The following is a 19,000-nucleotide window of genomic DNA, read 5'->3' as shown; positions in this document are numbered from 1 at the left end:
CCGGAAACCTACTGACCGCTATGCTTACCTACATGCCTCCAGCTTTCATCCAGACCACACCACACAATCCATTGTCTACAGTCAAGCTCTGCGATACAACTTCATTTGCTCCAACCCCTCAGACAGAGACAAACACCTACAAGATCTCTATCAAGCGTTCTTACAACTATAATACCCACCTGCTGAAGTGCAGAAACAGATTGACAGAGCCAGAAGAGTACCCAGAAGTTACCTACTGCAGGACAGGCCCAACAAAGAAAATAACAGAACGCCAATAGCCATCACCTTCAGCCCCCAACTAAAACCTCTCCAACGCATCTTCAAGGATCTACAATCTATCCTGAAGGACGACCCATCACTCTCACAGATCTTGGGAGACAGGCCAGTCCTTGCTTACAGACAGCCCCCCAACCTGAAGCAAATACTCACCAGCAACCACACACACCACACAACAGAACCACTAACCCAGGAACCTACCCCTGCAAGAAAGCCCGTTGCCAACTGTGTCCACATATCTATTCAGGGAACACCATCATAGGGCCTAATCACATCAGCCACACTATCAGAGACTCGTTCACACGCACATCTATCAATGCCCCTCTGCCATGTACATTGGCCAAACTGGACAGTCTCTACGTAAAAGAATAAATGACACAAATCAGACGTCAAGAATTATAACATTCAAAAACCAGTCGGAGAACACTTCAATCTCTCTGGTCACTTGATTACAGACCTAAAAGTGGCAATTCTTCAACAAAATAACTTCAAAAACAGACTCCAACGAGAGACTGCTGAATTGGAATTAATTTGCAAACTGGATACAATGAACTTGGGCTTGAATAAAGACTGGGAGTGGATGTGTCATTACACAAAGTAAAACTATATCCTCATGTTTATTCCCTTCCCCCCACCACTCCTGTTCCTCAGACGTTCTTGTCAACGGCTGGAAATGGACTACCTTGATTATCACTATAAAAGGTCCCGCCCCACCCCCGCCGCCAGCTCTCCTGCTGGTAATAGTTCATCTTACCTGATCACTCTTGTTACAGTGTGTATGGTAACACCCATTGTTTCATGTTCTCTGTGTATATAAAATTTCCCCACTGTATTTTCCATTACACGCATCCGATGAAGTGAGCTGCAGCTCATGAAAGCTTATGCTCAAATAAATTTGTTAGGCTCTAGGGTGCCACAAGTACTCCTTTTCTTTTTGTAAAGTAGACTGTCACTTTAAATTGCTCAGACTTTCACACATGAAAGTCATACAGTTTTGCTAATCATTGTCCTGCATTTTTTTTTTTTTTTTTTACAATGAATAAGTAAAACAGTTCCTCAGCTGTAATCTAAGCCCATTGTGCCTCCCTGGCACAGGGGAAAAAAGGGAGAAAGCACATAGACCTTATTAGCTGAGGATTCCATTACTGTCATTTACAATAAGGCTCTTTTACAACACACTGGCAAGGTAAAGGAGCCTTAATTGACTAAGAATGGGAACAATTAACTAACAATGGGTACATGAGCAGCCTGCCTGCTTAGTTGTTACATTTCTGCTGTGCCTCAGGTACAGAGCCTGCTTCACACAGCCCTATGCCTCCAAGCCCAGGATGCAGCAACAGCAAGGAGAAGGACTGAGTGAGTCTCTCTCACTCCTTCTTATGCAGGCAGGCACCCAACCCTGGCCCCTTAAGGTCTTCACAGATGCGTGCACACACACCTAGCCTCTCTCCTCCCTTCCCCTCCCCACAGTGATCTGCTCTCTGCTGCCAGCTGCTCCCAGCAGACTTGCCTGGGCTGCCGCGGAAGAGGCGTGTGTTCCCCACAGATTTCTTTGCTCCCCCATTTTTCTGCAAAAAGAAATCTGAGCCAAGAAATCTGCAGAAGGTATGAATTCTGCGCCCCCCCTGCAGGGTTCAGAATTTCCCCAGGAGTAAAGAGCATAGCTAACCTCATTTGGGAAGGTGATGTTCCTATACCAGCAGAAAAACTCCTTCTGTCAGCCTATATGTACACTTGGGGGACTATGCCTTCATGACTATGTGTAGTGTAGACATAGCTTAAGGCACAGAGGTGAAGTAACTTGCCCAAAGCCACATTAGCAAGACCCGTGGCAGAGCTTTAGAGCTGGTCTATACTGGGGAACTTACAATCGGCATACCTACATCTCTTAGGGTGTGAAAAATCCACTCTCCTGAGACACATAGCTATGTCAACCTAACTTCTGCTCTTGACAGCACTAGGATGATGGAAGAGTTCTTCTGTTGACCTACCTCTGGGGAAGGTGGATTAACTATGCTGATGGGGGAATCCCTCCTGTAGGTGTAGGTAGCACCCACAGTGAAGTGCTATAGCCAGGCAGCTGCACCATTGCAGCTGTGCCTCTGTAGCAGTTTAAATGTAGACATACCCTTAGATTAGACCTACAGTGCAATCAAATCATTTTCATAACATTCTTCAGCTTTTTATATAGTAAAATATATAATGTCATCTACTAGCCCAATAAAGCAAGTGCCACAGGGCTTCTCTCTTACCTTTGCAAGTTCCTCCTGTAATTCTCTGCAACTTTTTTCATTATCCTGGAGTCTCTCAGAGAGGTCTGTAATTACTTTCTTCTTTTCCTCGATCTCTTCATTTAGTTGCTTGTTTGTGGAAAAATACTCTCTTTCGAATCTGAAAAGTTTCAGTGTTAGAACAAGTTTTTCAAATATACTTTTGTCAACCAACATTATATACTTTTAAGTACAATTGACAGATGTACTATATATCGTGTTTTCATGCCATAAGGCTTTAAAACTTGCCTTTACTTTTTTTCATAAAAAAAATCCACTCCTTAAATGAAAGGCTTTAAAGAAATAGTACCTCCCCTTAAGATAACCAGGTGTTTGTACTATGCCTGCAGTCATAAGTAAAATAGGTTTAGTGGTCTTGATGTGGCCTCTAGATTACATTTAATGAACAAAATTCACCACAGTTCAATTACCTCAGAAATTGACTCTTATTCACTCTCCAGGCAAGTCTTGCCTAACAAGCTTTGAATTAAAACGTAACAGTAGCACCCACACTTCAATCTCTTTGGTCACTCGATTACAGACGTAAAAGTGGCGATTCTTCAACAAAAAAACTCCAAAAACAGACTCCAACGAGAGACTGCTGCATTGGAATTAGTTTGCAAACTGGATACAATTAACTTAGGCTTGAATAAAGACTGGGAGTGGATGTGTCATTACACAAAGTAAAACTATTCCCCCCTCGCCCCCCCGTTCCTCAGACGTTCTTGTCAACTGCTAGAAATGGCCCACCTTGATTATCACTACAAAAGGTCCCGTTTCCCCCACCACCACCACCTCTCTCCTGCTGGTAATAGCTCACCTTACCTGATCACTCTTGTTATAGTGTGTATGGTAACACCCATTGTTTCATGTTCTCTGTGTATATAAAATTTCCCCACTGTATTTTCCACTACATGCATCCGCTGAAGTGAGCTGTAGCTCTCGAAAGCTTATGCTCAAATAAATTTGTTAGTCTCTAAGGTATCACAAGTACTCCTTTTCTTTTTAGTAGCACCCACAGTGTCAATATGAAATCTGGTTATGTTCTATTCTAAATTGTGTGGCACAGGATTTTAATGCCAAAAAGTTGTTCAAACAATCATCTAAACAATGGTTTAACTCTAAATGCTAGGGACATTATTACCCTCATTACTCACTGTATCTGGAAACTATGTCCAAGAGCTCAGAGTGAAAAATCCCATCCTATTCCTTGCTTTTAGAATTTTAACAGTGGGATCTTCCCTCGAATTTATTTGTTTGTCTATTTGCTGTAAAGAATGTTTATGCTTTATGAGCCATCCAAGACAGACTTGTGGGACAAGGGAAATCATCACTGAGAGAAGGGAAGTTGTTCCATGGTGGCAGTTTGTGGCTTGGGAGAGAACACAGACTGTTGAATCGGTCTAAGGCAGAGGACCACAGCCTTGAAGTGTGAGAGAGTCAGGGCTCTCTGCACTTTTGGTCAGAGGGAATCCTGGGAAATGCAGTTCCAAGTGCCAGAGGATGACAAGATTTGTAGGCCTCCACAGCAAAGCATAATGGGAAAGGGGGTGGCAAGATAGTAGCAGTCATCTTCTCCCTTGTCAGAGGGAGGTTGAAGATGCTAACAGCCCCTCTGAGTCAGGGAGAACTCTACTTGTTTGCTTTAGACTTTAATCACCACATATTTGGGGAGAGTCTGAAAACTCAGGAATAGTTGGGAGGAAGGAACTCTGGTGAGGGTCTGTTTCTGTTTCTTTTAAAACTTTATTACAAGACTTTCAGTTTGTCTGTTTGACTGTAAACTGGCACTTCTCTGGAGAGTGTTTGGGTTCTCTGGAGGAAGAACTCACCTTCCCAACCCGAGGGAGGGCTGTTTTTGTTTGTAAAATACTCAATTGGCAAAAGTCGTGTTGATACACCAGCTAATAAAATCGCCCAGATCAACAATTGAGGGGAAACAGTAGAACGCTACTGTTAAGTTCTGATGCCAGAGTTGATAATCCTTTCTCCATGTCTAATGTACTAACCAAGCATGTTAATTAAGCTATAAAATGGGTCTGCCATTTGTATCTGGCTATTTTATTTTGGTTTTCTAATTTTTCAATCCTCCCAGTAGGTTTGTTTGGTTTTGTTTTGTTTTTAAAAATTTAAACATATAATTAATAAAGGTTTAGTACTTAAATCTATAAATCAATATCTCAAATTCTAGTGGTACCGTATCTAACAGTTATGTCCTCTCACAATCCAGTGTTAGTTTATCAAAATAAGTTGCCATACTCAAAATATATTTCCAAATATTTCTAAAAGTAATTCTAGACATAAACAATTGCTGCTCCCTAAGGCAAAATTGGCTATTCATTTTTTCCTGTTTTTCTCTTCTCTTTCCAAGCTTAGGTTTAAGACCAAAAAATATTATACTTTTGTTATGGTTATGTAAAAACCTTTATTTTTCAATTCAAAGAAAAGCATGTCTCTTAATCCAGATAGTGATTCTGATATTGATCCAACAGATTATTAGATCTGAGACAGTTGAATGCAATTTAATATTAATTTAATTATTCTTATGCTAATATGAACAATTACAATACAACAGACACTGAGATTTTGTAAGTCTGTTTTTTCTAGAGATATTTTGAAAGACTTATTAGCTAAAACATGGTTATGAATTATTTTTAATTTTTGTCAACATTTTGAATTATGATTTAGCGTAAATTATAAATTTAAAAATAAGTTTGGCCTTGGTGTGGAGTAGATTGCATTTAACAAACAAAAAATTCACCACTTCCATTAGCTCTGAAGTTGCTTCAAGACTGAATGAAGTCTTGCCGGTTTTAACCATTATTAAACAGTAGCACCCAAACTACTTATATAGTATATATTAACTCTAGTTGTGTGCTAATCTAAATTGTGTGTTGTACAGTTTGAACAATTTGCAAAATTTCAAACAGATGTTCAAACAATTGTGAAAACATGATCTAATTCTATACGGTTTAATTTTTATTCTTAAATCGTTATTATAATTTTTGTTGCCAGAGCACATTCAAATATCAAATCAACTAAAACATTAAGACTCAACATCACTGTTACATTGGTATGTGCTATTTCCATTTCATAAAGGTGTAAATAGAGGCACAGACAAGTTAAGTGACTGCCCAAGGCCACGGAGAAAGTCAATAAAACCCAGTCTTTGAATGTCAAGCCCCATGCTGTAATCACTGTAATCAACTTTCCATATTCATATACAATCAAATAATGCTAATGTACTATGTCCACAAAAAACTATTAACATACACGTATATGGTCTGATCTTGCAAGGCTCTGAGATGCCTCAGGTCCCACTAAAGACAACAGGAGTTGAGTGTGCACAGCACTTTGCAAGTGGCATGTCCCTACTAACAATAACAGCCAAGGCAGAACTTAGAGTTATTTTAATAAAACAAAAGTAATGGAAAGTCAAATAGTACTGAATCCAAGCCACTTCTTGTTTTATTCTCACCACTCAATTTTATATGTGGAATAATTTAGGCGATCTTAACCTCTTTTTCGTTTAAAAAATAAAAGCGCCTGTGAAATTTTTCCATCATCCAACTTTTGCTTCCAGATTAGTAATGGACCTTGCTTTACCATATATATTTTTTTTTTTTGCATCCTGTTTTAACGCAAGAGATCTGACAGTTTGGAACACTAAATGTGAAGAGAAAAAACAGAGGTATATCAAATATCGGATGGGACCTCTTTCAAATGACCTAGATCAGATACTGGCCTTCTCTTTTTCCTTCTCTTTGCAGGGAAGCATGCTGAGGAAGCCAGGGTTACAGAGTCCTTTTTCTACCATCTCATCCCCTTCTGAAGTCTTGCCAGAGTCCAAGATTAGGAAACATTCCAGAGGAAAGCATTTTGTTTTACTTTTGGATGTTTGCTTGGTCTCAATAGACTTCTGATGTAAAATGCAATGGTGGAGAGGACAAACCAAAAAACAGAAGAATTGTAGCATGGAGAGGGGAAAAAAACAAAACAAAACAGATGACCACAGTCAGTGGGCAAACCTGATAGAAACAAATTAGACTCTTATGGGATAATTAAAGAGCATTCTAATGCAAGGGTACTACTTTGCTTTCTAAACATTCCCTTTTGATAAATCCGGACCTACTGATTACCACAAAAAACCACAAACTTTCATGGTGGGGACCACGTTTATATAAAAAGGCTGTGAATGGGAGAAAGGAGCTTCATGAGACAGTTGCATGAACCACCTCCCTACACATCGATAATTACATAAGATCCCTGTTGCAATTACAGCCATTTCTTAAATGAAAAAAATATGTATGTATTTTTAGATATCTTTTCATAAGATTTAGCAAATGAAAGCATGGAAAAGGAACAAGATGTATGTGAACAACAAGATGTATGTGAACACCTGCAAGCGTTCCATAGATCACAGCTTAAGAACCTCTGATCAAAACACAATATTTGTGCAGTTTGAAAACAGCTGGGGGGGGGAAGTGTGTACTAGAAGAGTATGACATTTTAAAGAAAAGAGAACAGGACAAAGCTGCTAGGAAAACTGTATTGAAAGAGTAAATATTTCCTGGAGGAAGTAAAACATACTTAAGGAAAGGATAGTGGAAAGAGAAAGCCTCTGGAAATTTTACTAAAGCAGTAAAATATTTTCCTTTAACAGTCATATTAGGACAGCTAAAAGAATAAGAGATAATTGGTTTACTAAGTTTAGTGGACTTCAGTGGATTCTACAGTGTTCTAGGTACCAAAAGGGAGGAGGACTGGAAGATGAATTATTCAAGTTAAAACTTTAAGAGCCTAAAGTCTCTGCCATGTAGCCCCACCAATCTCCAGCCTTAAAATCACTTTCTTGGTTGATTCCAAGATCTTGAATGAAATAATCTAAGAGTTGGATTCACAGATTTGATACCACGTACAAGGATAAATTAATGGGGAGAGTAAGAGCAAAGTAGCACTGACAGATAAACTAATTAACATAAGCTTTGACTAAAGCAGTGACATATGTATATAAATGTGTTCTCTCATAAAGGAAGAGAAGAGAGCCGCGGCAGATCCGGGCTGGGCTGGGGCCTGAGGGAGAGGCGCCTATTTTTGCAGAACCAATAATCACCCCGAACACACCAAAAAAATCTCTTATCTACAGCCAGGCACTCAGATACCACAGAATATGCTCTGGGATATACACCTTAACTCACTCAAAACCACTTTTACCAAACAAGAACACTCCGTGAGAGAAGCAGATTGCATCATGGAATGAGCCACCCAAATACCCTTAGAAAACCTGCTTCAATTTTCCCAGATCTGAGCTCCATGTAAGCTCAACAGCTTCTCTCTCACCCAAACAGAAGCTGTTCCAATAAAAGATATTACCTCACCCACCTAGTCTCTCTAATATCCTGGAATCAACACGGCTATAACACTGCATACGAAAGCTAAGAGGCATTCCTCATCCTGAATAATCTGCAGCTTCTCTGAAAATCTGTAAATTAAGAGTTTCCCTTAACAAAAATAAATCCATATTAACTTGCTAAGAAGAAAAAAAAATGTTGTCACATGCAACGCTGCTAGCAAGCATCCCAGTATGAATGTTTTGCATATGATCCATATAAAATAGGTTACATTTCTCTATCTTCCCACAGTGTGTATATGTACCAGCACTGATGGAATGTCAGGCCTGTTCAAGTGTGTGTGATCATGTCATCTTCTAGTAACTGCAACCTAAGAAGGATGTAATTATAATACTACAAATGCTGTTACTGCTGGCTTACAATACATTTAGTAGATAAATAAACTTACATATTGAGTTTTTCCAAGCTCTCTTGGGCATTATGTTTCTCTCTCTCATATGCATTTTCCACCTCTTTGAACTCTTTCTTGATCATTTCCAAATCAGAAAGAGCTTCTGCTTGGCTGGCTTTTTCTACCTGCAAAGCTCCTTCAAGGTCTCGAATCCTTAACTATCAAATGATAAGAAAGCAATTAAAGCAAGTTAGGGAAAGCTTATCATTAATCTTCAGTAGTGTTCTCTTTTGCTGTGTCTGTGTGAGAGTGAGGGAGCACTGAGCGCACAAAGGGATATGAATACACACTATAAAGAGCAGAGAAAAATAAAAAAAAGATATAAGATGCTTTTACTCAGACTACTATACTTTGGTGGAATTTAGATTTTTATTAATTAATTTAAGTACACTGGTAAGTTTTCTCAGAGATTTTCTATTTTTTGTCCCATTAAAGCATAGAATTAATGGTGAAGGTTAGAGTTGCATACAATGGAGAGCAGAAATGTGACAACTCCATGTACATTGACTACTAACAGAAAAGCTTACCAGTCTTCTGTTTGTAAAACAGATCCTCTAACACCAAAGAAATTTGCCCTCCCAATTCAGTTATATTACGTAAAGGAGGAAAATTAAATATATTTTTCTTTATTCTTTTTTGTATTAGTATAATGGTCATTTAGAAAAGTGTTTGCAGTGAGAACTAGTGAGCACAAGAACCAGAAAATATAATGGGCTACAAAATGACACTAGTTAGTCCGAATGCAAAAAGAGCACAAATAATGAAAAGCATAAATTTTGAAAATGATTTCAGCACCTTAAGTTTTCTTGTTTGTTCTTTAAAGTAAACTGTGATTAACACTTTATTTGAAAGACCATCTAGAGCAAGCTGACACAGTCACGTTTGTTATCTGCCAATACTGTACTATCATCTTGTTTTAAGTTAAAATCTGTTCACTGAAAATCATATTTAAAACAGTAGTTTCAAAGAGAACTACCGACTAAGTTACATAGTTTGTTGCTCCCATGAAACAGTTACATATGTACTTTAAATCTCCATTCAGTTCCATCAGCAATCCTGGCAAAAGTATAATTATTGGGTATTTTAACAGTAAAGGAATGTTTTAACAGTAGGACATTTCCTTTTGACAGTTTTGCCACAATTTTTAAAATTTAAAAAAATTTCCCCTACAGTCATGCAATAACTAGTATGCGTTTAGGCCCTGTTTCTGCAAAAACTTCTCCACAGGCTGCCAGCGTGCATAATCCTACTGAATTGGGACTACTCACATATATAAATTTAAACACAGGCATAAATCTTTTCAGGATTGGGGTCTTACAGTTCTACTAGCTGGTCCATCATATACTGTGGAAATTCCACAAATATTTGACACTGGTTTACCTGGATAATTTCAGAATTAAATTTGGATTCCAGATGAGCTGCTCTCTCTGCCTCAATATTTTCTTCCAATTTCTTCACTCTCACAGTAGCTGCCTAAAAATATGAAAAATATTTACATTCCCAAAAGAAAGATATTAACTTAAATAGGACTATGATTTTTCAAAAGGATTTTCAAGGTGTAGGATAACACTATTTTATTATACTAGTTCAGATGACTAGGAATCCACACTCCCTGCTGTTGCTAGGCTATTTTGGTTTTTATCCCTGCTACATGGTTATTTTAAAAAAATATATACACATATCAAAAGAATGGAATTTAGCTAAATTCACCAAAAACAACTAAAAAACCCAGTACTGATCAATTATTTTTCTATTTAATTACCATGTTCCATAAAAAAAAATCTATTAATGCAATATTAATATTGAGAAATGAGGCACTCAGAAGTCAAATAATGAGCAGATAAGACTGAAAGCTCAACATTCTGTACTACTAAGAAATTGCCAATTGAACACAATATAATACAGTCCAGAATCATACATCCTGACAGAGAATTGCAGTATAGAATGCACAATCTTCATTTCAGTAATGAGATAGTTAAGGCACTATGATTTGTTTGGGAGGGACTACAGTTAATGTCTGGGTCCGCAGACAGACTTCGGTTCTAATCAAGAGGCTCTAAATAAACTGCTATGTGATTACTGAGTCACATAACTTCTTTGCCTCAGGATGTTACGAAACCTATATAATATTTCTAAAGTCCTATCTAATTGTAAAGTATTATTAAGGCTTGGGTCCTTGTCCTATGATCATTCTCCTAGGCTTTAGTGGGGAGAACAGGAAGTGGATAACCTCTTTAATAAATATCCTGGCTGGTTTAAAGCTACTGGAATTAGCTGTCTCACTTCGCAATTGAACCTGTGCACACATGTGCAGTACATCTATGGTGAATATTATAGTTCAAGTGTTCATGGGATTTTCTATTGCACTTGTGCCTGAGTACATTTGCAAACGTTCACAACTTTATTTCTAATCAATTTCCCCCCTATATGTATCAAGGCACTTACAACTCATTATGAACTATGTCCATCTACTTGCAAATTTATGTAGCTTGTTCCGAGGGGGGTGGGGAAATTGACCTTGAAAAGGAACATACATACATACCCGGGAGGAAGAGGCAATGTGTATTTTACATATACTTGTAACCTTTGTGTGACTCAAAAAAGACACATATAAAAATAAAGAAGAAAAAAAACCTGAAGAATTCTCTCTCAAAATCATCATCATTAAATAAAAACAAAATGAAATAATCATTGACATTCAGGCAGAGACCAAGCTTGAAGAAATTCAGCTGAATAGATTAATATTTTAGAAAATAAATGACTGAAGACTTGGTATAATGGAAACTGATTTGCAAATTTAAGTATATTGTTTTCTACCACTATTGGGGTCTTTCACTTGGATGGATGATTGAGTCCAGTGAAGGAACAAATCCTACAACTATTTTGTGGCCTCAAGTTCAGCACAACTGTCAAAAACTCCTTCTACCACTAGCTGGTCTCAAATTTCCTTCTTCACACCTAGTGGAATCAAGAGAAGAAAGAGAATGTTGGAGGACTAGGTTTTAATCTAACCAGACAGGAAGTCACACAGGAAGTATTCACTGTTAGTGATTTTGGAAAGATAAGACAAAATAGCAAATATTTTTGGCTTTTTCTGGATTCAGAATATTTAGGATTGTCAGAAGAAATTGAAAAATTAATTAGTATTTTACAGAAGCCCCTCGGAGCAAGTGAAATTTTTTTGACTACTTCATATTTGTGTATTATTGATTCCTTGGAGGACACAGAAAACCAGAGAGACAAAGTTCTGAAGTTGGTGCCTAGCAGAGTGGATAAAAATCAAAGATTTAAAAATATATATATATATATATATTTAAAATTTAAATCTAATATTTTTGATAAAATGCTTTTTGAGGAAAAAATGTAGTTTAAGATAGTTTTAATTAATATATATTATAGCACAACGATCTCTCATCATGGAATAGGGATTATAAATTCTAATTCTATAGTACGAGACAATATATTCATGTAATGTTTAAGAAAAAAGTTTTGTAAATGAGTTCCAATAGTTCATGGATTAGGGATCCAATCTTATGGGGTTCCACAGGCTTTGTATAGATTATTTAGGTTAATCTTTCTATCTACCCAGTGGGACTCTGTGCTCAGTCTAGAAGATACCATGGGGGGAGGGATAGCTCAGTGGTTTGGGCATTGGCCTGCTAAAACCACGGTTGTGAGTTCAATCCTTGAGGGGGCTATTTAGGGATCTGGGGCAAAAATTGGGGATTGGTCCTGCTTTGAGCAGGGGGTTGGACTAGATGACCTCCTGAGGTCCCTTCCAACCCTGATATTTATGAGAGATGCTTAGTTTGGCAGTTCTCAGACTGTGGATTTGTCTCTCCAGAGGTAACATGCTTGTTAACAGCAAATCTATTTTTTTTAAATAATAGAGGTGAGAAATAACAGACCTCAACTCTATTGTCCCTCTGCAAATATGTGTTCACAGAGTCAATCCCTTACCTCTCTCTAAAAGTGCAAAGTTTCAAAATGTTCAATTAATAAAAGATTGTTGCGGCTGGAATAGATCTGGACAAGGAGAAGAAGTCTGGAGATAAATGTGAGAAGCAAGGGACACATGCTTGTTTTGTTAAAATATTACTATATGTTTGCTGTTGAAGAAAAAAGTCCAGAATACTTAACATTGTTGTTTTAGTTAAATAAAACAATTTAAATGTCTGTCTGGTGATGTTCTCCTCCTAACAGAGGATGGCAAGAAAATCCCCCAAATATTACTGATTAACCTGTTGAATTGGAGATAGTTCACCTCCCAGTGACTTCTAAATATCTGCTTCAATTACCTTTGGTAAATGAAATAACCATTCATTCATTTTCTGGTATAGCTGTAAAACTAATTTGAAATTTTTTCAAAATAAATCACTCTTTAAAAATGTATAATGTGTACCTTCTAAAAATGAAACCTACATCATCTCTGAGTTGTGAAGAATACGTATTGAGGTTATACCAACCAACAAGAAAGCACTTTTATGTAGAAAACCATGATTAAATTGAGACTTCCTGACTATTGATTTAAATCATGATTTAAATCAAATTGATTTAAATCATGATTTAAATCAAATTGATTTAAATCAAACCCATCCTACAAAAAAACAACCCTTCTACCAGTGGAGTGGTAAACCTCTTGTTTAAACAAGTTCATTGAGGCTTCAGTATGCAGCGACAGTTGCTGAGTGTCATACTGCACTTTGATTCACAATGAATCACTAGTGAAGGACAACATGGGAACTTCAGTAACTTATCTCACTTGATGATATAGGGCTTCTAGAAAGACAAGATGAGGGTTGCAAGGCACCACTGTGAAAGCTTGCTTCAGGATCCCCACAGGGTATCAAGCCTGCCAAGCCAATGCATGATAATCCATTTGATAGGATACATAAAAGTCAATGTAATTAGACCAGATTTAAAAAAAAAAAAAAATCATGAAAGCTGGAGGGGTATTTCCATTAACGGCCCATACTCCTTGAGGAGTCTCAGCATCTAATGGCCAAGTCATGAGACACTTTTTTAACCTTATAAGAGACCCTGGGCTTCAGCTAACTATGATTTGGCAGCCTCCAACACATGAAATATTGGGGATTCACCATACTTTATTGTAAAAAAAACAAATATCCCGAAATTTATGAACTGACAATTCTGTTTCTCATACAAGAAGAGTAAATACACATTTCCCACCACGACTGTTTGTTAAACAGTATTCCCACCCAGTTTTTTAGCACCTGTACACATCACAAGACTTTATACACAGACTGCTGTTTATTTCCCAAGAAATCTCCTTTCCGGACCAAACACTGCTAAGGCGAAACAGCAACAAAAGGCACAACAATTCCAGAAAATCTTTCTGGGCCAAATAGATCCCTGGTGTAATTAATTTGCCTAATGTGTGTGTGATGCTATGTATAAGAATCACTATTTGTATCATTATTGATACCACAATTACAACGAATCTTGTACAAAGTCTGTCATGTAAGGTGTCAATGGAAAATTTATGATTTGCTAAGTATGTTTATCTGGTTTATATGCATGTATCATCTTTGTACTGAAGTTATGAATATTGGCTATGTACTTGTACCTTACACATATGATGTATTCCTGAGCGGCACCCTGGAGACAGGATTTACATCAAGGCTAGACAGCTATGTGTTGATGGCCCATCAAAGACACTCAGCTCGCATAATGGTCCCATAATATATTCCCCTCTATTCGACATTGGTGAGGCCTCATCTGGAGTACTGTGTCCAGTTTTGGGCCCCACACTTCAAGAAGGATGTGGATAAATTGAAGGGCAACAAAAATGATTAGGGGACTGGAACACATGAGTTATGAGGAGAGGCTGAGGGAGCTGGGATTGTTTAGCCTGCAGAAGAGAAGAATGAGGGGGGATTTGATAGCTGCTTTCAACTACCTGAAAGGGGGTTCCAAAGAGGATGGCTCTAGACTGTTCTCAATGGTAGCAGATGACAGAACGAGGAGTAATGGTCTCAAGTTGCAGTGGGGGAGGTTTAGATTGGATATTAGGAAAAACTTTTTCACTAAGAGGGTGGTGAAACACTGGAATGCGTTACCTAGGGAGGTGGTAGAATCTCCTTCCTTAGAGGTTTTTAAGGTCAGGCTTGACAAAGCCCTGGCTGGGATGATTTAACTGGGAATTGGTCCTGCTTCGAGCAGGGGGTTGGACTAGATGACCTTCTGGGGTCCCTTCCAACCCTGATATTCTATGATTCTATGGCCCATTGGTCCAGATAGCCCTTCCTGAGGATGCCTCAGACAGCCAGGTACCAGTGGCTGCCCCTAATAGTCAGCAAAGGGTGTAAGGACATATGATGAGGACATGGAGTCTCAGGTCACATCTTCTCCCAGTAATTTTCCATACTCATGTGACCCTGGATTCCATCTTGGGACAGTATCTGTCAATGGACATGGGCTGTGGGCTTTGTTTGGGACAGTAAATTTCCATGCACATGGCAGAGGATATAAGAAGGCACCTGAAACATCTCCATTTTGTCTTCATTTTCTGCTTCATTGCTCTGGACCAGATTTCTAACAAGGAAGCTTTAAACATGGAGTTTGGGTGATTCCACAGAGACTTTTCCAAACTAACAGTTTATTCCATCACTCCTACAAACCTGATATAAGCACTTTGCAAATCACTTGTATGTATATGATTCCTTAACCATTTATAACTCTCTTCTTTTATTAATAAATCTTTAGTTAGTTTATGGGGGGATTGGCTGACTGTGATATTTGGGTAAGATCTGAAATATATATTGACCTGTGGAAATGTGTCTGATCCCTTGGGATTAGAAAGAACCTCACATATGGTGAAATAGATTTTCAATAACCTATCACTATATTAGATTGCAAAAAGAAAAGGACGACTTGGGGCACCTTAGAGACTAACAAATTTATTTGAGCATAAGCTTTCGTGAGCTACGGCTCACTTCATCGGATTCAGTGCATCCACAAGTACTCCTTTTCTTTTTGCGAATACAGACTAACACAGCTGATACTCTGAAACCTATATTAGATTGGGTTGCCTAGATGGGAACCAAGGGCTGGAATGCCTAAGGGGGACTGATTTTGGCTTCTGGTTCAGTGTGGTACTGCAGAAGCTATACTGTTACTGGATTGGTGAATCTAATTACGGAATAAAATCACCAGTTTGGGGGATTGTCTTCCCTATTTCTTGCAGTCTTCCCTGAGTGTGACATTTTCAGTGTGGCCTATCCCAGGCATGAGATCACAGTGTGTCTCAAAATATACAGAAATTTTAGAATAGAAATGAGGATCAGCCAAGTTTTCTATTTCAATTTTTGGTGGCCACTTCACGCACTTGACTTCAGTAGGACTCCAGGTAGGTGCAAAGATCCTCCACACAAAACTCATTTCAGGGTAGGGGCCTAAAAATGCAGTTCTATATAAAGGGCTATTTTTTATCATTGATCCTCTACAATCTTTCCTTTGTTTTTAGTAGAAGATCTCATTTTGTCATCCCTGCCCATGAACTACAATTAAAAATATATATAATTAGGCCATCTCCACAGAATGAGGCACCTCTGTTTTAGAATCATGTTTAAAACATGGCTATTGAAATCCCATTTAGAAATCCCATAGTTGAAATCCCATTTAGAAATTACCACATCCAAGGGGGAAGTAAAACTCAAATAGCTTAATGGGACTAAATCAAGGGCCCCAGATAATCTCCATCTGAGAATATTAAAGGAAGTGACACATGAAATTGCAAGTCCAATAGCAAGGATTTTTAATGAATCTGTAAATTCAAGGGTCGTATCCTATGACTGGAGAATTGCTAATATACTTCCTATTTTTAAGAAAGAGAAAAAAATGATCCAGGAAACTACAGGCCTGTTAGTTTGACTTCAATTGTATGCAAGATCTTGGAACAAATTTTGAAAGAGAAAGTAGTTAAGGACATAGAGGTGAACAGTAACTGGGATAAAATACAACATGGTTTTAAAAGGTAGATTCTGCCTGACCAACCTGATCTCCGTTGAGAAGATAACCGATTGTTTAGACAAAGGAAATGGAGTAGATCTAATCTACCTGGATTTCATTAAGGCATTTGATATAATTCCACATGGGAAATTATTAGTAAATTAGAGAAGATGGGGATTAATATGAGAATTGAAAGGTGGAGGATGAACTGGTTAAAGTGGCAACTACCACAGATCATACTGAAAGGTGAACTGTCAGGTTGGAGGGAGATTACTAGTGCAGTTCTTCAGGCATCAGTCCTGGGACCAAACTTATTTAACGTTTTTATTACGAACCTTGGCACACAAAATGAGAATGCACTAATAAAATTTGCAGACGACACAAAGTTGGGAGGTATTGTTAATACAGAGGAGGACTGGAATATCATACAAGAAGATCTTGATGACCTTGTAAACTGGAGTAATAGAAATGGGATGAAATTTAATAGTGTGAAGTCATATATTTAGGGACTAACAACAAGAATTTTGCTATACGCTGGGGATTTATCAGTGGGAAACGACAGAGGAGGAGGAGAAAGACCTGGGTGTATTGGTTGATCACAGGATAGCTATGAACTGTCATTGTGATACGGCCATGAAAAAGACTAATGCAGTCCTAGAATGCATCAGAAGGGGTATTTCCAGTAGAAAAAGGGAAGTGTTAGAACCATTATACAAGGCACTGGTGAGACCTCTGAATACTGTTCTGGTCTCCGATATTTCAGAAAGATGGATTTAAACTGGAATGAGTGTGGAGAAGGGCTACTAGGATGATCCAAGGAATGGAAAACCTACCTTATGAGAGGAGACTCAAAGAGCTTGGTTTGTTTAGCCTAACCAAAAGAAGACTAAGGAGAGATACAATTACTCTCTATAAATTCATCAGAGGGATAAATACCAGGGAGGGAAATGAGGTGTTTAAGTTAAGTGCCAATGTGAACACAAGAACAAATGGATATAAACTGGTTTAGGCTCAAAATTAGGCAAAGGTTTCTAACCATCAGAGGAGTGAAGTTCTGGAGCAGTGGGGGCAAAAAACCTAACTGGCTTCAAGACTGAGCTTGGTAAGTTTATGGAGGGGATGGTATGATGGGACTGCCTACAATGGCATATGGCCCATCCGTGACTGCCAGTAGCAAAAATCCCCAACGGCCAGAGAGGGGACGCTAGATGGGGAGGACTCTAAGTTACTACAGAAAATTCTTTCCTATGTATCTGCCTGGTGGGTCTTGCCCACATGCTCAGGGTCTAACTGACTGCCATATCTGGGGTCAAAAAGGAATTTTCCTCCAGGTCAGATTGGCAGAGACCCTGTCGGGGTTTCACCTTCCTGTGAAGCATGGGTTTAAACTGATGTAAGTGGTGAATTCTCTGTTATTCAGTAACTCAGCCAGAGGTTAGGGATCTATTTCAGGAATGGATCGGTGAGAGTCTCTGGCCCGCAATGTGCAGGAAATCAGACGAGATGATCACGATGGCCCCTTCTGACCTTAAAGTCTTTAGCAATATAACAAATTGATTAAAAAACACTAAATTCCATGTAATCTATCATTTAAATGAAAAATGAATCATTACAGCAAAAATGTATACCACAAATAGGAAAAAAAAAGTTTTGTTTTTAAGCTGAAACTTCAAAAATAATTGCAAAGTTGTCTGTTAGATTATTCTTGCTATATTCAAACTAATGACTGTTTGCCACATACCCAGCAGAGGGCACTAAAGGAACACTCATGCAATCCAAAAAAAAAAAAAAAAAAAGTTCCTCACGGCATTCCAAACATAAAATTATAGCAATAGGTTTAAATTCTCTCTTATTTACATTTTAAGCCACTATATAAAAGCAATTTAAAAAGCTACTGCCATAATCAGGCCTTTTCCCCTCAAATATACAACTTGCCAAATGCTCGTTAAAATGAGGTATTTCTCTTTATTTCTTTCATTTCCTTCAACATCATTGCAAATTACAAAGATCTGTAAGTAAATAATTGCTCTTGCATTTATGAACAAACTAGTCCCTCTTGTTTAATTCATTCAGAGATACCATAATTCACTTTCTGGAAGAAGAAAAAAAAATCACAGTAACTTTTATGAAATGAAGAATCACTGAATACAGATGAAGAAGCAACAGACTAGTTAAAGTAATATGTGGAAACCAAGACTGATTTCCCCTCTTTCTGAGCTCTATTGCTTCCATTTGTAACTTAGGTTTCAATCCAGCCATGAGATATGCACCAGCAGATATCTCTGCTTGGAGCACTGAAGTCACTGGGGGCTCCACAAGGGTACAGTGATATGCTTATGTGGGTAGACAGCAGACCTAAGATCCACAGTTTGTGAACCAATGTAACTATTTTGGTTATATGAGTGATTTTTTTTTAAGCCAAAATACTTAAACTAGTACAGCTCCCAGTGTGAATGCAGTTTTACCAGTATAAAGGTGCTCTATACTGGTGTAGCTTATTCTCATACATTTAAGGTTTCCAAACTGACATAGTTAAAGCAGTACAGAAATTGTCTGCAGACAAGCTCTTAGGGGTAGATCCAAAATGAGAACTTCAACTCAGCATTCCGACACCTAACGTCCAGGCACCCTGCTGCCTAGAGGAATCCACGGCCCTGAGTTTGGCACCCAGGTTCCCTATA

At 38.2% G+C, this 19,000-nt stretch overlaps 1 protein-coding gene across 2 annotated transcripts in view; it reads right to left on the bottom strand.

The window, feature by feature from the left end:
• The window catches only part of CCDC171 (coiled-coil domain containing 171), a 235,024-nt gene that overhangs the window by 171,060 nt on the left and 44,964 nt on the right, over positions 1-19,000 (bottom strand). For both annotated transcript variants that reach the window (XM_073345441.1, XM_073345440.1), the window contains exons 8-10: positions 9,729-9,821; positions 8,346-8,506; positions 2,529-2,667 (exon numbers count right to left, since the gene is read on the bottom strand). In XM_073345441.1, coding sequence (XP_073201542.1) covers positions 2,529-2,667; positions 8,346-8,506; positions 9,729-9,821 — 393 coding nt within the window. The remainder of the gene's footprint in view (positions 1-2,528; positions 2,668-8,345; positions 8,507-9,728; positions 9,822-19,000) is intronic.

This window comes from Lepidochelys kempii, chromosome 5 (genome assembly GCF_965140285.1).
Source record: "Lepidochelys kempii isolate rLepKem1 chromosome 5, rLepKem1.hap1, whole genome shotgun sequence".
Lineage (NCBI taxonomy): Eukaryota > Metazoa > Chordata > Testudines > Cheloniidae > Lepidochelys > Lepidochelys kempii.
The sequence above is the reverse complement of the archived record's forward strand: the minus strand, read 5'-3'. Positions and strand labels throughout refer to the sequence as shown.